Source organism: Caloenas nicobarica, chromosome 14 (assembly GCF_036013445.1).
Source record: "Caloenas nicobarica isolate bCalNic1 chromosome 14, bCalNic1.hap1, whole genome shotgun sequence".
NCBI lineage: Eukaryota > Metazoa > Chordata > Aves > Columbiformes > Columbidae > Caloenas > Caloenas nicobarica.
The window spans coordinates 11,330,595-11,352,751 of record NC_088258.1 but is presented as its reverse complement, the minus strand read 5'-3'; the positions used below and the strand labels follow the sequence as shown (position 1 = coordinate 11,352,751).

Genomic DNA, 22,157 nt, shown 5'->3' with positions numbered 1-22,157 from the left:
TGTGCCGGGGTGCCAGGCTGGGTCTGGGACTGCGCCCAACGCTGGCCCTGCAGAGGATGCGGAGGGCAGAGCAGATAAGCAACTCAGCAAAAGACCAGGGACAAGAGGGCTAATGCGATTATGGGATGTACAGAAAGGGAAACGGAGCAGGAATCTGGAGGAGATTTTATCTCCATATACTGAAAGTATGTGTACTGTGTACTGTTTTAAAATGATATTTAAATTCGACAGCACACTTAGAAAAGAGACTGGAAAGACTTTGAGACCAGAGAAAAAAATTCTCAGTGCAAGACTTGAAAAAAGCTTAATCTGTTTGGTTTATCAAGAAGTAGATTCAGAGGTGATGGTTCTCAGTGTGTTCAAGGTAAAAAGTAGAGGTACTAACGAACCCTTTAACAGAGAAAGCTTTAGCTATAAAGTGCTCAAAACTGAAGCTAGATAAATTCAAGGAAGTAATAAAGTATGACTTTTCTTAACAGTAAAGGTAATTAACCTTTTGTTTAACAATGGTACAAGCAGTGCAAAGTAAAAGTAGTGAATTTTCACTGATAAATCTTTAAAACTGTATACTGCATAGATGACTGGCTTCAGGTAAATGCAAGTTTCTGGGTCTGGGTGAAATGGCACAGCTTAGTCTGAGAGATTTGACGGGATCTTCTCGTTTTTAACTTAACAGATTTATAGTAATACAGGAAAAGAACAGCATAATCTACCGCTGCCAGTAACATCTGCATAACTCCTCTTTGCTGAAGTAAGGGTGGCAGATTATAAACTATCCCTGCATGTGAAACGTCAAAAGCATTCAGTAATTAAGGCAAACCAAAGTTCCAGCCTTCCTTGGCCACCCAGACGACTTACTCAGAGATGTGTACGAAGATGTCGGGTCCCCCATCCGCAGGGGTAATGAAGCCATGGCCTTTGGAGCGACAGAAGCATTTACAGACGCCTTTGTAGATGGGACCCTCCGATGCTCTCACAGTTCTGCAAAAGAGCGCACAAGAAGAACGGTTCATTGCTGAGCACGGATGCCACCAGGTGTGTCAGCCAGAGCACATTCAGCAAACGGGCACAATGGTCCAAACGCTTACTCCCAGTGAGCAACTGCTTACTACTCAGTTTCATACACCGCATGTGTTTTGCCTGTAGCCCTCTTAGGGGAGGTAAAGATAATGAAGATGTTTGCTAGCATTATAATCCATCAGTTGCCATCTTGAATCCATCTGCTGTATCACCCTGCCAAATTTTCTGTTAGACGCTCTACTAAACGTAAGCATCTTAAACCTTCCGTGAGTTCAGGAGTGCACCAAGGTGTTGTATGCGCTTTCAGAAATTTAACAGTAAATGTGTGCATGTAGTATCAAGAGAATGCAGTGCATAGACAGGTATAAATGTGTATACATGTGTGTATATATACACACACACATTCCTTCTGCATGCATGCTTATTGTTATCCTGCCAGACTAGGATCCAGTGAAGCCAATATTTCACCTCCCACTGACCCAGCAGGTTTTCAACATCTTAACAGGGTTTACACAGAGGCATTACTAGATCAGGACCTTCTAATGCCATGGCTATTCAGCAGGTTGCTTCTGTGCTAGAAGAGGATTTTGGAGCAATTCCTCAAACTCGGTAAGTGATCGTGTTGCCATTTGGTTACATGCATCATGGCAATTATGACATCACTTTCCCAAATGTTAAAAGTTTACTGAAGTCCAAATAAAATCACTAAAAAAATGTGGTAATAGCTCTGCTCCTTGAGTCAGACTAACACTAAAGAAAGACAGCTGAAAGTGCTAAAGAAAGAAGAAATCTTCATTAAATCCCTTTTTTTCTAGCCCTATAAAGCTGTTGACACACCTGACCCCACAAGTGCTTGTTACGCAGAAATGTACTCACTGCCCTAAATAAACCATTAAAGTTCAGCTGCATCTTTCAAGGAGATAAAGCCCCACACTTGCAATGAACCAAAATTAAACAATCCTACTGAGTAATAAGCCACAGCCTGTCACATTCATCTTTTCTATACAACGGTGGGCCCAGAACTCACCTAGAGCTTCCCTTGTTTGAAGACTACACTAAAAAAATAATAAAAATTTAGAGCTGTTTTGATTTTTGAGGGCAAACAAATACAACAGCAAGATTCCTACACTAATTAATGAGTAATGAACTGTGGAAGCCAAATAACAAATTCTTCAGTTTTGTAAGAACCAGGCTAGGATTAACAGCCGAGAAGAATTACAAAAGTTCGTTATTAACAGTGCTCTGAGGAAAGCTGGCCTGGAATTCCTTTTCAAGGGCAATCCAAATTACCAAGTCAGTTCATAGAATCATTTTGGTTGGAAGAGAGCCTCAATATCATCAAGTCCAACCATTAACCCAACACTGGCACTAAACCATGTCCCTAAGAACCTCATCTACACGTCTTTTAAACCCCTCCAGGGATGGTGACTCCACCACTGCCCTGGGCAGCCTGTTCCAATGCCCGACAACCCTTTCCAGGAAGAACTTTTTGCTAATATCCAATCTAAACCTCCCCTGGTGCAACTTGAGGCCATTTCCTCTCGTCCTATCTCTTGTTACCTGGGAGAAGAGACCAACCCCCTCCATGCTACAACCCCCTTTCAAGTAGTTGTAGACAGTGAGGAGGTCTCCCCTCAGCCTCCTGCTCTCCAGGCTGAACACCCCCAGCAATGGATTGGCCGCAGCTTCGTGACGTACCCTCAGATACCAATTCAAAGGCCACTGAGATTAACAACGCAGCCCACCTTGCCTTCTGCAGGCCAGCACCTCACTGGGAGACCCATCACAGGCACCGGGACGTTTTTGCAATGGCCAAACCTTGCAAGACCATGCTCTGCTGCTGCGCTGCGAGGAGTCCCCGTGGGGCAGGGGACTCCCAGGAGCCTGCATGGCACCACGGGGTCACAGGAAAGCCAGCTCTGCTGTAGGATCACTACCTCAGATAACTCTCGAACAGCAACAAACCTCGTCTCATTTTATGAAAAACCTCATATAATCTTAGAGAAACAGAGAGATCAGGGTTCACACCTTGAAAAACGACATATTCTTTTACAGGTCTACCTAGGCAATCCTAAAATGGAGACATGAAGGTTGAATAGGGAAAGGGAAAAAGCCTCCCTAAAAGTGACAGGGTCATGAGCCATCCCTAAAATATAACCTGGCTGATGGCAGAACTAAAACCCACGGTGAGATCTGCTCCAGTGCTTCAGGGTGGTTAGAAAAGAGATCATGCTGAAGGAGGAGCTGGAGCTGATGAAGAAACATGAGCAGGAACCGGTCCTGAGAGCCATAACCCGGTGTCTGAAGCGAAGCAAAGCTTCAGACACGGAACTCTGTTTTGAAACATCTCAGTGTATTTTCTCCTGCCTGTAAAACTTAGATCTTAAAGAGTGGAAAATACTTTGATCATCCTTTACACAAACGGAGCATTGAAAAACTACAACCAATTTGGACTAAAAGTCCAGTGGCATCAGAATTTATTGGAGGAGAGATAAAGGTAAAACACCAAAGCCTCTTCCAGATGCAGCTGACTCTCTTCACCTCGGCAGAGGGCTGACCATTCTGCCCAAAGGCAACCGCTTGGTTGTGTCCGTGAAATGCAGGCTTCCCAGTACTCACGCTGAAAACGTCCTGGTCCGCCGGGTGGGCAGCGGGCTGGGGATGAGGTAGCCTCTCATGGGCGACGGGGAGCGGTCTCTGGCCCTGCGGTTCTCAGGCAGATGGAGAGAACCGGGTGAGGGTGGAGAGGAGGACTGCTGCGAGGCGGAGGGAGCGGGCTCAGAAGACATTCCTGACGCCTGAGAAAAACCTAGAGAGAGAAGGGATCGGACTTAGTCCAAAATGAGAATTGTCATAAAAGCCACAAATTCTTCAGCTGATGATTTTGTAAGAATATGACTCACTTCCTGCAGACGTACACACGGACACAGTTGCACCAAAAGCTCCCACGAGTTCATTTTTTTTAAAGTTTATTTTTAAACCTCACGGCTTTTGTAAGTTGTACTAGGAAGCTCCACTGAAAACAAGTTACTCCACGGCTAACACGTATTTGCTGTTCCTGCCTCACTGGCAGGCAGTGGCTCCTGAAGCAGAGCTCAGCCCCAGCACCAGGGACTGGGTGCCCCACACAGATCCCAGACAGGTGGGGTCTGACCATAGACAGCACAGAGGAGCCTCCTGCATCTGCACACAAACGCACGCGACGAGAAAGAAAAAGTGCTGAAATAAAGGCTGCACCTCCAGAGCTGATGCTAACTTCATTGCTACTGCTCAGCTATTAGCACAGCTCTGTCAGAGCTCCTAACACCTTCAGCTTCACTGCAAGAAGAAAATCATACAAGCTTTATTTTCTCTTTATTTTATTTATTATTTATTTTATTTCTCCTTTATTTTCTCTGCCAAGGACAGGAACACAAAGCCGGGAGGCAGTGACTGACCACGAGGAGACGACCCCTCCAGCCCCGCAGCAGTCCCAGCAGTCCCCTTTGGTAGCTCCAATTCTGCCACAACCTTCCAGCAACTCGGACGCCAACGGTCACATTTGCATTCAGGCCCCCAGCCCACCTCAGGTTTGCTCTTATTCACGTCCTACAGCAGAGGAGGGAGAAAGTCCCTTTCTTAGCACAACAACAGCAACACGTGTCTCATCACACAACAAGCAGAACTCACAGAATCCATGGAAAGAGGACTGATAAGAAACAGCAGAACTTCTATGTACACAAATGCACAGCTCACATGCGCAGCAGTAACAGAAAGAAGATAAATCAATCAGCGCTGCTCTGGTATTACAGTGTCAGTCTCCATCTGCAGTGGAAGGAGGAAAAGCTGCATGAAAATAACCAATAGCCCACCACACTCGTACTTAAGGAAATCTAAAATTATCTGGATGAGTCAGCAAAAAGGCTGGCGATCTAGGTCAAGAAAATATCATGAAGGCAAGAAAAGCTGCCTTTAAGGCCAATAGTTTAATTGAACTGAAATCTCTCATATCTGTTATGCACTCTCCTTTCTACACCCACACTACCCAGCCCATGAATTATGGAGTGGATTCTTCACATGACATTTGAGAGATGCAGCCTTCTTGTCAGTGACAAATTCCCATTATTTCTTCTTCAAACTAAGGACTAAAATTAAAAAGCCCTCTCAAGAATGAAGTCACCAGGGAACAAAGGCTTTTGTGTTTAACTGCTCAGGGTGCCAAGAGGGTAGAAGTGGATAGTCGTATTCCCTCATGTACCACCTTGAACTTTCCACACTGCTCTCAAGAGCAACAACTCAGCTGAAAACAAAACCACAGCTTTACGGATGGCGTTTGCCACCTACAAGCTAATGCCCTGCCCAGTGTCACAGCACAGCATTCAGCTGAGACCAAGATAACACCAAAGGGATGGGAATTTCCAAACATCCGCCTCCAAGAGACCTACCGTGCTGGCTGGTACTGAGGAAGTCTCCTCAGATTTCAAAAGACCTCTCCTTTGGGCACCTTGCTTTCAAGGAATGCATGTTTGACATACCAGGGCTGTAACAAGTCACAGGAAAAACAAGAGCAAACAACTAAAATCTCATTCTGATAACTCAGCATACATGGTCTGGCCTTTGCACAAGTGAAAATGCAGCTTTCAGAACTGAACACTTTCTCTCCTAATCTAAATATAAACCAGCTTGTCAGGTGACAGGCAAAATGCAGAGCTATTCATCCATCCAGAGCAACACAGTGGAGCCAGCCACAAAGCACTGCCCGTCCCCTTGCTCAAGCATGGGTAAAGAGGTAGGAGAATTTTCCTTCCTTTCTTTAACACATAGGTGAACCACAAAAGTCTTTACGAAGAAGGCTAAATGGAGTTATAAGTGTGCTAACGTATGTTTTGTTCCCATTTATGTTATTTTTGTGCCCTCTGCTCTGTAAACATAAAATAAAACAGTGATGCAGAACATTCAATGCCATTTCACTGCACAAATGCTCTTTTTGTTCTCTGCCCACAACCCACGAATGGCCTCAACTCTCATAATTTCTATTACACTAGTCCTAAATTGTGATCAGAGCTTGGTGAGAGCTGACGCACAAATGCAGGCAGCTGGAGGCCACCAGGAGCAGCTCCTTCAACTTCACACCCGCTGCAGCAAGTGCAGCTCAGAAGAGGAGGGGATGAACATGAGTAGCAATAGGAAGCTGTGGCTACACTACAGCTCAGCAACATTCTGTATTGGCACGTACGTTGTATCACCGCAAGTGCACCAGCACATCCACTTGCCTCTTGGGCTTCTCTGACAATGGTAAAAAATCGCACGCAATGAAAAAGGACTGGACACTGAATTAACAGGTTTTACCGTGTGCTCTGCATACGGTGGGACGACAGCAGCTCCTGCCTCCTGCGCACCTCCGCTCAGCTTGCTCAGGGCAGAGGATCACTTCATCCGAACCTTCTCAAATACAAAGGTAGAGTTCAACTGTTTCGGTTTGTTCTGGTGTGGCCACTGTCTTGACATTGTTCATACGGGGATTTTAACTCATGTCCACCAGCAGCACTCGCGATGGAGCAGAAGCGCCGTCCCCAGGCGCGCCGGGGCTGGGCAGGGCTCGGCACGAAGCCCACAGCAAGCACCCAAACCCAAACCCCATGCCCCAGCCCTCCCAGCCTTCCTCTTCACACAAGTTTTGCCTTCCAAATGCAGTTACTGGCAGCCTTCAAGACACTTATCGTATGCTCTCCTGGGTTCTGAACTGACCCTCTGCAAATCTAGAATCACCCCTGGGACTCAGACAGCTGCCTACCAGCCGCGAATATCTTCCTCTCTGTGTGACCAGCTGAACAAACCTGCTTGCTTATGTCTCACCAGCCCACCACCCCTGTTTCCATCAGTTTTCCACTGTCCCTCCAGCCCAGCCACCCCTCTCCACAAATCCCAGAGCAAGGAGAACATCCCACGGACCCCAGCCAGGGCTAAGGGACATCCTGCCCAAGCTGCCCACAGCATCCCATCCGCTGTGCCTCCGACCCCACCGCAGCAAATCACCACCACAAAATACCAGCGGCACGAGATTCCAGCCACGAGGCTGGACAATACAGACAGTATCGCCCTTCTGCTTGAGCCAGTAAAATATTTGCCTTTGAGTATTTACAGGACAAAGGTAACATGATGCAAGGTGGTGATACTATCAGGCTCTTTAGGAAACTCCAGCCACATGCCAACCTTACCCTTAAGCCTGTCCGCATATCAACATGCATCATTTCTCTTTCACCAACACGATTTTTTAATACTTTTTTTTAGACTGTAGGCACACACCGAACTAAAATATAAGTAAAATAAATCGCAGAAGCATCATGGAAACAATACACTAATTCAACATTTCAAGGCCAATATATATATACATATATATTTACTACATTTTTTGAGAACAATTGGCCAACATGTACACAAAGAGACCCCAAAATATCACCTGTAACAGGTGACCTACAAAGCACAGAGTGCAATACATGCTGGAGAAATTTCTGAAATTCTCCGTAAAATGCTACAAAGAAAATAATTTGAACTAAATAAGGTTGGGGGTATTATGTAAGTGTCACTATCATTTGTCTGTATATCTATACATTGTTTTTCTATTATTCTCTATTTTTTTTTCTATTTTCTATTCTATTCTTCTTTTTCTATTCCTCTCTAAGTCTACCCCAAACCTCTAAAAATACCCTAAAAATAGCAGTTTGGGAAAAGTTATCCATTCTGACCGGCACAACACTAGCATGGAAATCTAGTCTCACTTTTAATTAAAGGAAATGCCTGGAAAAAAGTCAAACCGGATAGGGCAGGGTGACAGACTCCAGGAAACCTCGCCGTCTATGAACAGTTTCTTTTTCACACAAGGGACATTGCAGTCACTCCAGCGGGCACAGAGCTCATCCCAGGACACATTGCTCTGCGTGCTCCAGCAACGAGAAAAAGCCCTTTGCAGGCTCCTTTGCCTGGACACGACACTGTCTGGAGGAGCCGCTTTCAGAAGGTATCACAATGGTTTGTGAAGAGGACAGCACTGGCCGCGTGTGCCTGGAAAACCTGGCGTCTCCTCAAAGAATGAGGGGTTTCCACACCCCAAAAGCAGCCGCTTTCAGCTGGGTTTTGCTGGAAGTCAGCTCTTTCGTTTCAGCCTCTAAGAGGAATGTGGATGTCTGAAAATGTTTGGTTTCTGGCCTTTCCTTGGATTTAGAAACAATGTCAAGAGCTCTTTTTTAAGCGACTCTCTCTTAAATGTCCTGGTTTCCAAATTTATTCTACAGAGCTGCATTTCTTTCCTTCTCTAAGGAAGCCGTGCAGATAAACCCCTGAGCATCGCCCGCTCCTCTGCTGACAGCTGCAAGCTCTTCTGAGCAAGAGGAAAAGCGCAGCTTGATGGCACTGCAGAGACCGATTGTTCAGAGCACCCTTTCCCAACAGCTCCTGCCATCTCCTGAACAAGTGACAGCACCGGGACCCTCTGCTCCTTGCATACTTTGCCCTGGGGAAGGACAGGAACTGAGGGTGATTGGCCTCGGCTCCAAGGGTGCCCCCAGTTCTTCTAAAGCAGCTCCCAGCTCCTCTCCGAGGCACCTGCGCACCCCCCAGCACCAGACCCCAGCGCTGCTCCCACCTGCAGCTTCTGCCCAAAGCACCTTCTGGCACTTGGACCCCAGTGCACGCCAGGATCCTCCTGCGTCACAGAATTAAGCACTTGCAAAACACAAGCAATTATGAAACAGCTGGTTCAAAAAGCTTCCTCTTCCAGCTTAGTTTGCATGACTAACTTTCCACAATTAATACTGGTATTTCAATTAACACTGAAACTCAGAGGAGTTGCAACATGCATGTGACGTGCCAACACGCAGGATTACAGTATAAACATTACACTGTTAGAGGCTGCAGAGAAGTGCCCACAGACTGTAGTGATTTGGCAGTTAATGGAGACCAGGACGTTGCCCAATCATCCCCATGTCCAATAAAAACCTAATTATAAAGAAAGCAAGATAAAACAAGGAAAATCCCTATTGCTTGTCTGTGCATACAAATTAATTTGGATTAAAAGAGGGCTGAGTTTAAGCAATCACAGGTATTTCCAAGCAGTCTCAGGGGTGAACCTTTTACCTGAACACTGTCTGCCCTTCTGCTCCTCTCACGATCAGTGTGCTGTGCGACAGCAACGCCGCCTGAGCAGCACAAACCAGCCCTGCACAGCAGAGACCACTGAAAGGGATGGGGCTGGAGCAAAGCCATCGGCAGCCTATACAGTACAGTGACAAAGACAAGGACTTCTAACAGTCCAGTATTCTCCGCTTTTCATGTAAGCTGCCAGATGCACTTAAAAATGCATCTAGGTTAAGGAGCAGAGTGGAGAGTTACATTAGGTACACTTTGCAATGGGTTTATGGCTATACTGAAGAATACGCGGTGGTACCCTGTGGCTCATTTGATCAGAAATAAAGAGGAATCAAGATCCTTTCTTGCTGCAAATCAAGTATTTGCTATGATTGATGCTGCATAAACTTCTTGCTCCCAATTGCCCTGAACAGAGTGGCCAGGATCCTTCACTTGCAAGCCCAGGAGGTTGTACCCAGCTGCCACAGATGACAGTGCTGATCAGGGTTGGCCTAAAGGGCGAGTGTGCACAGTAATGCGAGGAGGATGATATTTCATCCTACAGCTTGTCAAAAAGTATTTCAGTGGGAGCAGAAGACAACAGCACCCAGCAGGAAGATAACTTTCTCGGGATGATGCTGGGCAGCAGTCCCAGAGCTGGCACAGAGCTGTCCCAGGACCAGCACGCGGCCCCTCACGCTCTCGTACAGCACAAGCCATCAGCCTGCTTTCAACATCTCATTTATCTAATTCTTTTTGTTTAAAGAACAGTTTAAAAGAAATGGAAAACTGTCTCCAGCTCATGGACAAGCAACGACAGGTCCCAGGCAAATATCCTCCTCTAGGAGCTCTTCCCAAGCAAGGATGAAGATGATGGTGATAATTAGTTCATGCTAACCAGGTGCAAGTGTTACCCAGTAACTTAAGTTCCTGTGCACATGTATTATTGGCACATATATTTAATGTCATCAAGTATTTAAATGACTGCCACCTGCAATGCTGTCCACTTTGCTTTGGTTATCTCCAGTACAAACCAAAAAGCCCACAACAAGGCAGAGACGGCAGGAAGAAGGGCCTCTCACCAACCAGGCACGGTGGGAGCCCCCGCGGTGGGGACGAGCTTTTACACCCACCCACATGCTGCTGGGGCAGCTAACAGCAGGTCCAGGCACGGCTGCAGGCAGGCCGTCAATCAGCCCTCCCGGGCTGGCAAGACCGCAATGCTGAGCTGGCACAAGCCTGGGCTGAAACACCCAGCATCTTGCCTTGCTTTCCGTCTGCCAACTGCTTTCTGCACGGGCTGCCGGTCTACAAACCCCGGTGTTTCTGTAGCAGCACAGTGACTCTGTGTCGCAGCACTACCCAGCTGCTTGCAAAACCACTGCCAACAACACCCACGCTGCAGAAGCAGGAGCATTTACGCCAACTCCCAAAGCCCTGCTCCAAGCGCTCTTCCCTGGAGCCAAGTACATGGCACGGCACCTCCCGTAGCAAGTCTTGGTTTCCCCAGGTACACATTAGTCTTCATATGTCCCAGAATGGCTGTAATCAAAGGGCAGGGAAGTGTGAAGGGAGACCAGAAAAGGACTTTTGCAGTGAAATGGGGGGGGAAAAAAAAAAAAAAAAAATCAAGACGACTTTACTCAGTCTGATGCTGGCAGCCAGATGTGGCTGCCTAGGTCAGAGATAAGTGTGAGTACTCTGTGGTGCTCACCCTTAACATCTTTCCGGCATCCCGGATGCACAGTTAAAATAAATGACAAACTAAAGGTTGCATATTTGTATTTGATAACCTCCTGTGACCTTTTTTCAGGCCCTTCCTGAGCTCATATAATCTTTTAGCACCCATAGTATCCTGTGGCAAAGAGTCCCACAGCTTAACTGTCATGTGAAAAAAAAAAAATCTCCTTTTAGTGGACAGTGAGGACTAGTCATTTTTACAGAGAAATTAAGAAGGTGCAGAGAGATCAAAAGACAGAACATAGCAAATAAGGTAAGCAAAGGAAAGGGAAGGGCATAGTATGCAAGGGGCCGAACGGGAAAGAAGCATTAGCTCAGAGGAGCACACAGGGGAGGGTGCAGCTTTATTTGTAAATCAAACCTTAAATTTTCCACCAGAAGTGACATAAATGGGATAGAGAGCAAGAGGAGCTACAAGCTTCTTTCTGGCGTTCAGCCCTCCCCTTTTAAATTTCTAAGTACAAAAGCAAAAACACATCTTGGTATTTCTAAATCACCCCCCTGATTGGTCACTTGAATGGCTGCCATTACTCTTTCTTTCACAATAAACCCTACTAGCACCAAATATTTCTAAAGATTTAGCTTGTCACAAGCTAGCTGGTTTTGGCCAGAAAGCAGGTATTATCTGTTCAATGTTTTATGGTTTCCAGCACAGAACCATTGTACTGATCGCTCCAGACTCCTGCTCCTTTATCACATCTCCACTAGCCAAGGCTGGGAACTCTGTTCTTGGATAGCAGAGGCAACAATAAATACATCTCGCCCTATTCTTTCTGAACAGACTCAATTGCAGTAAGCTTACGTATTTCCCAGATAAAGTACGATGTACATCTGAACAGGGAACAAGCTGTCTCTTCCAGCACTTGCTCTCGAGCTCTGCAACTCAGCTCTTCCTTCCCTCAGTGCTTTTGCAAGTCAGAATCTCTTCCTCTGCCATTATTTCCACGCTGGCACGGCCCATGTGAATTCATTCCAAGATTTATTTCATTTTGGCAGAAAACATTTATACCAAAACATGAGAAATAGCTCATGTATCTTGTGCCTAAGCATCTTAGGGCTCATCTACAAGGCAAGTGGACTTACACAGTGTCACATTATTATAAAGAATAGTTATACATATGTAAATCCCTAGGCACTTATGAAAAGTTCTCCCTTCTTCAGCTTCCTCTCATATCACAAAACTTCAGCCACGATTATGGGTAAGTTTGTTCATGTGCAACTTTGAGCCTTTTAAGGCTACTGAAATCCCCTGAAATATTTATGTGGCTCAAGTGTTACTCAGAACAATTAGTTCACTGTGTTTCCTCCCTAATCAACATTTTCAATAGAGGAAAACAGTTCACATTACAAAGATCTATAACCATGGAAATTTATGAGGCATGCAAGCGTCGGCAAAGTAAAAAAATAATGCTCTGAGGCCACTTCATCTGCCAGCATTATAGCGAGAGGCAGATGCAGGATGCAGTCAGGAACCACTCACAAATAACTTGATCCTCACATCGGTACCGTGAGGCACCCACAGACCCAGACTCCTTTTTGCCAGGCCTGGTTCTATTTTCTGGCTGTCCCAATGCTCAGGCCATCTCCCAGTCTCACTGCCTGACACCTCCTACATTTCCTTTAAAGCATCCTAGTGCAATAACCTGAGTATATTTCCATTAGATTTCACAGAAATCAATTAAACAAAAGGTTTGTGATTGAGATGTCATTAGGAATCTGCATCAATATCAATTAATGACCAACAGATACACAATTTACCGAAATACTTTAGGAAACAAAAAGTCCTCTGTATCTGACACAAGAGTGGTTTCTGTTGAGCAACAAAGAGATGCTCTTAATTTCCATTAAAGCCTCCCCTTGTCCTGTCCCACAGCTTCCACCTGCATCCCACTGCCCAGGCTCCATCAGCACAAATGGTCCCATCACAAGCAGCTGCACCTACAATAGGTATTTTTACAACAGCAAAATTTAAAAACGACATTCCACCTGCATGAGAGGTCAGCGACTGGCTTCATCGCCCCAGCAAAGACAGGTTGGTGAAACGCATATTCAGCCTGTGCTGACAGAGCACTCAGAGGTGTAGAAATGCACATTCCATTAAAATCAAACAAAAGGAACATTTTTACACACACTTAATACAGGAGATGGGATGACAGACCTCAATTTTAATGGAGGAAATTCATACATATATATGCTTATAGATCCCTGGCCCATTTAACGATTGCATTTCTGTTTTTCTTCTTCCCTCCACCACATTTCTCAACCCGATTTACAGTACATCTCAGCATGCCGTACTCACGCTTGTGCTTGTGACCCTGAGACCGCCCCCAAAGTCCTCATTTCCACAGCTCTAAAGCGGAGATAACAACCTCCTTCGCAGCAGCGTGGTGAGGACGAGCTATGTCCGTACCTTTGGATACAAAACCCCGACCGAGCCCTGACAGCCACCCTTGGTTCCCTGCTCAAATCCACAGCCAGGCTCACTGCAGTATGGATCACACCCCTGGAGGGGAACGAGACCCGAAAGCAGACTGCTCCAAACAGACCCGATGGGCTGCTCTGACAAACAGGTAGTCCCTACGTGGTGCAATCAAATCTGTGACTGCGTGAACAGCAACGCAACCCAAGCACACACCCCACGCCCCCACAGCTCACCCTCCAGAGCCGCTGCGATAAAACACCCTGAACCCGCCAGAAACTACACATGATACAAACACTCCATCACATCCCCTTGGCCTGTTTTCCAGTTTGGAAAAGATCATTGATAATACATTGTAGACATCCAGGAAAAAAATTCTTTTTAGTCGCAGAAATAGCTTACAATACCAAAATATAGTCCAGCAAGTCTACTGCAGGGAATGCACCGTTCTTAGCCAGCTATCGAGAAAATGGACCTACAGGGGGTTTGATTGCTTTCCCCAATGACTGTGTGCGCACAGACTCATCTTTCTTGCTCAGCACATCCACCCTCTGTGTTCAGAGCCAGTTAAATGGCAAAAGCAGTTGTATTGTGTTTTACTGCCTGCAAAACCGCAGCGCCAGCACAGGCACGTGTGCGAGGCTGGATTTCGTGCCTATTTACACATCAACAAAACTATCTACCATGCTGTGATTTCGAGAGCCGTGGCTCCAGTGATGTGCTGGAAGGGCACGGAACAGGACAGAGCTGTCCAGAATCACAGATGCTGTCGCTATTATTTATGTCTACTGCATTAATGCTCGAAAGCCAACACACGCCAAAGCAAGGGAACAGGCAACGTAAGCTTCCCAGGGAAGGTAAAAATCAACTGTTATAGTTGGAAAACAAAGCAGACAAATCTTGAGGCATGTATATTCTTCAGGTACAAAACTAAAAAGCAATACAGAAGCACATGTTTAATAGAAAATTGTACTTGGCTTTGTATTACAGCAGTCACCACCCCAAAGAGCTGTATCTACTTCGATTGCAAACAGAGGGAATGGGACACACAAGCAGAGCAAACACTACACACAGCAATGGTAGTGAGTGTCTTTACGTAATATTATTTTGATTCACAGAATCATTTCAGTTGGAAGAGACCTTCAGGATCATTAAGTCCAACCATAACCTAACCTAACTCTAGCACTAAACCATGTCCCTGAGAACCTTGTCTAAACGCTTTTTAAACCCCTCCAGGGATGGTGACTCTACCACCTCCCTGGGCAGCCTGTTCCAATGCCTGACAACCCTTTCCGTGAATAATTTTTTCCTATTGTCCAATCTAAACCTCCCCTAGCACAACTTGAGGCCATTTCCTCTTGTCCTGTCACTTGCTACTTGGGAGAATTTACCTGTTTGGCCACGTGCTAACAGTTACATGACCTTAAGAAGTTAACGTTTTCCAGATCTGCTAAAGGCAGGCTGCAGGCAAGCCAGGGGGCACTGACAGCCAGCTGGCAGTCTCGAGGGGTATGGATGAAACCCAAAAACAAGCTGGGCTTCTGCCTGCCATAAACCCCTGGAGCGCAGGGTGAGCTGCCCAGCTGGGAACAGCTCCCACACAGACACCACGGGACACGCCAAGGATGGAGATGCCCCTTCAATGCATTGGTTTCATATATCCAAGATCTGCAGCCCAACACGCTACGCTGTGAGCTGGGACCCGCAGGAGGCAGGAGTCAGGCTCGCAGGCAGGAGGAACGGGCTGCTGGGTGCTCTTTGCTGCGGCAGCCCCGTGCACGCAGCACTGGGATGCAGTCATCCCCAGGAGGGTTTAACACATGCACAAGGGTCTGTACAGGAGCGACAGGCAGCTGGAACAGACCCACAACCGAGAGAGATTCCACATCAGCGAGAAAACGAATGCAAGGAAATGCATAATAGTGCCTTTGTTATTTTTACCTAGACTAATGTTTTGCTTGAAACCTGGTGCTACACATCTAAGAAACCTCAGGTAAGCTTGCACATCTGGCTGCCTCATGAGCAAGCCCCGTGTCCAGAACAAGTCATGTCACTGCACTGGGAAACCAGGTGTGTGCACATCTGGTGGGTTCACCCTGGTCTTGGTGGGCAGGAGGTCCCAGGCTGCGCGGCTCCACATCGGTGGGGTACCAGAGGGAGCGTTCATCCTCAGGATCTGTGCCAGGGAAGAGGCAGCACTGCAGCACAGCCACACTAAAATGTTTAACAAATTTGATTAGGATCCCAATTACACCAGCCTAGCGAGTGTTCAGCAAAAAAGCCCTGTGGGGCTGTGATAAATGCCAAGACAGCTCTGCACTACATTTGTTTCTCATTTGATTCCTCTGTGAGGATTTTCAAGAGAGGTTCATCTACATGAAAAGCCTGAGGGCTGGAAGGGTGGGAAAGGTCAGCATGTGAAAAACTGACAGTGCAGCAGCGGCACGATGACACCGTGACCCTGGGATGCTGCCGGCAGTGCCCGTGCAGCAGTTCTGCCAGGTGCAGCCTGGCCTGGCTCCAGCACGGAGTTTCCTTCCTCAAGTCCCCACTACAGTAGGTAAAAGACACCGCAGTGCATCTCGCATCCCCAGGGAGAGAGACCTTTCTCGCTTAAACCTGGTACTGGGAAAAAGTAAAACTAAAATTTTAAAAAATAATGTATCAGAAGGCAGTAGAGCTGCACAGATACACGTACAGATGCATTTTCTCCTCTACAACCTGCGTTTTAAACATCAGTGAGAAGAATTTTTAGGACTCTGCCAGAGTTCCTGGGACAGGGAAAAGCAGCCTTTCTGCACGGAGACAAACCGCACGTTTATTCAGAGACTGAGCCTTGCGTAAGATCATTTTTCAGACACACTTTTTGTAAGACCATAAAGCAGAAAGCGAATACAAATATTCACTCTATTTACTCTCTCCCCTACCAGTAAAATGAAACACTCACCATGCAAAATACTTAGAAATACTTTGAGAACTCCTCCTACCAGTCTCCATCACAAAGAGGCTCTATGAACAGGCTATCGCCACGTTTCATAATCCCCACTGATAGATTTTTCTCCAAATATTAGAGGAAATAGACTCACAGCCCACACAGCTGAGTAAATTCTGCCTTTCCTGGCTGTTGTCGGCAGAGCTCCAGGTCTGGACATGCCACCACAGCGACAGGCACTGCCTTGCTCAGCTGGGTGAAAAAATCAAAACCATTTCTTTACACCCCAGTAGCAGGTGTAAGTTTTGTAAACAGGAAATTCTTTTAGGTTGCTGTTTGGCAGTTTCATTTACCCTTTTAAGTAATTGTCAAGAAGTTGCAACCACGACTGTGCTTTACTTTAATCAAGTAACTGACTTAACTGAAAACAAGCAGTGCCTTTGACCGGCCTTCTGAAATCATCTCGCCAAGAGAACACCATCAAACGATAATCACTGAGAACGCAGGAGGTCATAAAACAATATAGTCCATATCGCTAGCGTGCCTTGGTCAACCTGACTGGCTGCCCAATGTAAACAAACCAAATTTTAAATGAGTATTAACATAAAAACAAAACTCCTCCCCAACTGGACAGGTGAGATTAAATGGACACAGACTACTCTTTGTCTGGACAGTCTCTTAAACAGCAAGTGGCAAAGAATTTGAAAGCTCGGGAAAAGGAGCATTCCTGGAAAAGCTGTTAAGATGCAGAGCTGTCTGAAGGAAAGCAGTGTGACTGCCCATGGCAGAGCTGTCACCACAGAACACACCATCCCTGCCCGCACCAGCCCAGGAAGGCAAGGTGAACATCAGATGCTGGGCTGGCTACAAACCTCGCTGCTCACAGCCAGCTGTGCAAACACCCTTTTGGAAGCAGAGGCTCACACTTCGATTCTCAGAAATACATATATATATATATATATACACACACACATTTACTGTTAGTCATCCAAAAGCTGCAATCGCAGCAGGCAGCTGTGTCTCCACACCCACCGGCAGCCTGTCCTCACCACGGGACACACACGCCGCTGATGTGACATGCGGCACGCGGCACGTGGCTGAGCAAGAGGGAGACCCGCTGCCCCAGGGCACAAAAGGCAGCGCCCGTCACGCTGCCCACGTCCCACTGTGTCTCTCAAGCGCAGCTCCACGAGCGCTGGACCCGGCCTGGCCTCCCACCCCAGTCCCCAGCACGTCACCTCAGCAGCTCCCACTCCAAGCAGCACCAACACGGACCTTGCTTTTCGTCCTGGAATCAGCCTTAGCTCTTACTGCTCTGCCGCTTCCAAAGTTACGTGCGGCTCAGGAGGCATGGCAAAAGAGCAGCATCGTTTAATATTCAAGAGAAACGGTTAGGTCAAGGTTCTCCGTTTCCCTTCGTCCCGCACAAAGCGGTCTGTGATCAGATCGGGCACAGAGCCATCGGGGTGAGGAACACGGTGCACGCACACTTACATGTTTTTTCCAGAAAACTGTAATGGAGCCCTTCCCACAGCGCCGCTCTCGGTGGAAAGTCATCCAGGGATTTAACTACGGTTTATTCTGTTTTCTCGGTGCTTTTATCACTCCACTATCTGATCACCTTCCAAAGGGGAGGCTGCGGCTCAACCCCAAGTTTCCCTCCCCAGGCCCCGTTGCTAGGTGAAACGTGTGGTCACAGGCCACCGAACAGAATTATTACCCAACAGCCCGGCAAGAATCCAAAGGCCAAATTCACATTTGCTGCCCTTGAAACGCCTTAGTATTTAAACATCTGTCAAGACCTTCACCCTATCTCCAGCTCTTCCCTGGAGAAACGCAGAACTCAAGACAAGTGTCAGATTAGCCAGCAGAGCATAACACTCACATCATAGATAATGGGTCAAAAATTTAATGTTCATTTCCTTTAGACTACTATTCAGTTTCCAAATCGTATTAATAATGCAGCAACCTCTTAATGCAAGTGTCATTAGCCCCAAGATACTCAATCGTTATTTTAAAAGGACTTCTTAGGTTACTTCATTATTTATCTATATTTTAAATCGACCCAGTGAAAAAAGGAGCTGTGCAACAGCCTCAAACCAATGGCAAATAAAGAATCCGCTCGCCTGTGAAACCAGAGGGTGAGACTGCAGCAGAGGAACCACTCAAAGCAAACGTGATTTAAGGGAGGCGGGAGGGGTTTTCCAGGGTCTACAAGCTCTGTCCATTAGCGCAGGTCAGGCTCCCAGGGCAGAGCCCACACCACATCTACCCCTAAGCCCTACGGCCAAGCCTGAGAAGATGCAACGTGACTCGCGTGGTATTTTACAGCTTCCCTGGGGGAGAGCAAACGACAGAAGCGCCACTTTAATGCACTCCACATGCCCCCAAAAATGACAGAAATGAAAGCTAAGTGTCTTCCTGTACCACACACAGACAAAGAGTGGTTCCCATCTCTGCATCTTCTCTTCCTTAATGTATTTTTTTCTTAGTAACTACCTGAGGGGAAAAAGGCAAAGTCTTCCTCCAAAGTGATCTCGCTTGTGCCTGTTTACAAAAACCAAAAGGCAGCTGTTTATTCTCAGAAAGGAGAGACTGTGCAAGAAGCAATGCAGCAACAGTGAGAGTTCAATGCCATGTATGCAGCACTGTCTTTGTTAGCTGCACAAACACCATTCACTGCCTCATTCAGTGCTCTTCCTGAGAACGTGGGTTATATCACACAAGCTATATCCACACATACGTCATGGAAAAGGAGAACAGACACACAGAAAAGCCCTGAAACCGCTACCTAGCTAGCAGAGGCCGGCTCAGAGGAACAAAATTACAGAACTGAAAGAGCAGCGCAAGGCTCCGGCTGCTTCCCCAGGCGCTGAGTTTCCCCCTGCGAGACCCAGAGACCGACCAACCCGCAGCGATGGATGGAACGAGCAGACACCAGCGGAAATGGAGATCGCTGATCCGGCCAGGGGGCTGCCTCGGCAGGAGGAACACACAATATTAGACTGACAGAAGGAAGCAAAACAACCGTCTCTCCCCTGCCCTGAGAGAAAAGAGAAAGCAGTTAGTCCGACGAATGCTTTCAATTTTTCATTTTATTTGAACTGCAGTGGGGAGTGACGCAAGCAAACCCAAATCATTGCTCTGCATCGCTCATTTCTCTACACAGTGTTTCAGCTGTTTCTTTTTGTTTGGTTCTCTACATCAACCTGTTGCAAAAAGCAAGGGTTTTGTTTGCGTGTTTTTGAAAAACTGTAGTGCAGAAAAACAAAACAAAACCATGCCATTTAATTCCTTTGCTCCTCTTCAAAGACTGCCGCTCCTCTGCTGTGCAGAACGCTGTTCCCAGCCCCAGGGAAGGGGCTCCCACCGACTCGCTGCCCTCCCCTGCTCCGAGACAGAAGTTGATGCGTTCTGCACTTTTCAAACTCAATTCGTCTCCTCAGTCTCTGTCAGAAACCTTCCAGATGAAGGACAGATTAACCATCAACTCTGGCCACCAACAGGCAGAATGTTTATCAACACAGACTTGAACAGTTACAATCTCGTTCGGTTTTGCTTTCTTCTAAGTTTCAGGCAATTAATATTAATCCCTGCTGAGTCTACTCCACCAGCAGTGATCCAAAAATTGTTCCAGATGGAAACTTGAGACAAATATAGATGAAAAGTAACAGCTTTCACCCTGAAGCCCCCCAGCCACAACCAGCAGGTCCCGTCTGCTTCTGCACCCCACAGATCGCTCATGGTATGGAAACAGGTGAGGGATTTCTTCTGCCGCTTCCAGGACTAGCACCAAGAACATCCCTGGCCATTGCCTGCTGGTCCTGTCGCCTAGAAATAACCTCCCACACCACATTTCACCAAAAAAAATACATTTCATGTAGTGTAACACCAACATCGTCTGGCAGTTTGCTGTAAGGGAACTTTTCTAGCAGTGGATACATTCATATTCATCGTGAAAGTGTATATGAGCACTGGATTCACCCAAAGTGCACCACTACTCAAAAAGCAACAGCCCTACGAGAAAACAGAAGTCACCATTACCTGACCTATCTGGCTACTTTCAAATTACTTGTACGCAAATAGTTCTGTGCACACATGCACGCAAGTAAAGGCGAGGATGATGCTGGTCAAAGCGTTTAGAACCACGGGCAAACCACAGCGACAGAAGCTCAGGGCAGCAGAGGGGGCACCTGTGGCCAGGTGCACAGGACACGGGGGGGACAGATGGGCGGCACAACTGCCGTCGGTGATGTCACACGTGGGTGTCATGATGCACATGGGGCTGTGGGATGAGCACCAGCCTCAGTTCTGCCCCTGCATAGGGCCACTCATAAGAGACGTGTTTTCTCTCCTTTTACACCCCCACATAGCATGTTAGAATATACTCATTGCCAGAGAACAGTCACATCTTCCCCATGGTTCCTTTGGCACACGCAATTTTTTTCTGTAAACACAGAAAGTCTTCATATATGCATACTTTTAAAAAATATTACCCTTACTACATGTTAGTTAAGTCTCTTTAGATTTAACAAGATTCTAAGCTGCATTTGTGAAACTGCAAGCCCTCTGCAGCTACATCCGTAGGACTTGCTATCTTCCATTAATAATCAACAGAAGGAAACAAAATATGTTTGCCAAACATAATACAATAATCAGAAGGTGAAAGTTGAGAAAAGCAGTCAAAAAACCCCTTCTCAATCTCACACCAAAACAGCCTTAAAATTTTCTCAGGCTCTCCAAGAATCAAATCTGGCACCACAGAAGGTTTTGCAAACATTTCTCAGAAGTAGCTCTGCAGTTCCAGAAAAAAAAGAGTGTCAGAAAAGAACTTCAAATCCCCTCCCTAAAAGCCAAAGGGAGGCACAGATCCAAAGATTAAGCTCAGAGGCTTCTCTACAAAGGCAAGAAGTGACATGCATACACATCCAACACGCAAAGAGAACACAAAATAAGGGTTGTTTTCCCCAGATTTAACGAGCAGAGGTGCTGACTGTAAAAGCGAACTGTTTATGCCTCGGCAACAGACTCTCTAGCAAGACTCTCTAAGAAGTTTTGAAGTATCCCTTTAAGCAACCAGTGCTGTTTGACCTCTTCCTTCCTGGTGCGAGAAAGCTCTTATTTAGCATGCTTTGTCTTTCTCATGGTTTGTACAATAAGCAGTTCTGGGTGTAACAATGACACATCCCCAGTTCCTAAGTTAAAAAAAAAAAGGCGCAAATAAGCGTTAAAAAAAGAAAAGGAAAGGAAAGGGGGGAAGCCAATCAGCCCTAATATCGTAAGTGAAATGAATGCACCGAGAGGAGAGCGGAGCAGCGCACGCCGCAGGTCCCAGCAGGCGCACCCGCCCCGGTTTCCCCCCCGGGCGGCGTTTCAGCCCCGGCCGCTCCGCACTCCGGGCGCTGAGCGACCGGGACCCTCCCGACATCGCCCCCGTCCCGCTCTTCACTCGAGAAAACCCACGACGAAAGCAGCCCAGGGCCCCCCACCTCGGCGCCCCCCGCTCACCTCGGGCAGGGCAGGACGGGCGCAGCAGCCGCTGCGGGCAGGGCCGGGTTCGGGGCGGTGCTGCCGCCCAGCGCCCCGCGCTATAAGGCGGGTGGGCCGGGCTGGCGGCCCCGCTCCGCCCCGGCCGCTGCCCCCCCCGCGGCCCCGCTCCGCCCCGGCCGCTGCCGGCCTCACATCCCCGGGCCGCCCCGGTCACCCCCCGGCCGCCCCCACGGGCAGCGGGGCTGCGCGGGGACAAACCCGCGACTTGGCGTCTGCAGGTGCGTTTTAACTAAATCGGGAGCTTTGCTTTTCTACGTGTAATTTTATTCCCCCCGCGATTCCCACGGTGACGCGCTCGATTCTACATGCAATCATTTCGTGTATTTTTAATAAAATCATAGGAAAGAGGGCTGAAAGGAACCTTTAGAGGTCATCTAGTTCAGCCCCCTACCC

The 22,157-nt window shown here is 47.2% G+C and overlaps 1 protein-coding gene across 1 annotated transcript in view; it reads right to left on the bottom strand.

Annotated features, from left to right (window-relative positions):
• The window catches only part of CARHSP1 (calcium regulated heat stable protein 1), a 33,515-nt gene extending 11,738 nt beyond the window's left edge, over positions 1-21,777 (bottom strand). Inside the window, exons 1-3 of the mRNA XM_065644873.1 lie at positions 21,723-21,777; positions 3,640-3,829; positions 859-981 (exon numbers count right to left, since the gene is read on the bottom strand). Of these exons, the coding sequence (XP_065500945.1) occupies positions 859-981; positions 3,640-3,809 (293 nt within the window). The 5' untranslated portion in view covers positions 3,810-3,829; positions 21,723-21,777. The remainder of the gene's footprint in view (positions 1-858; positions 982-3,639; positions 3,830-21,722) is intronic.
• Positions 21,778-22,157: the final 380 nt, after the last annotated feature.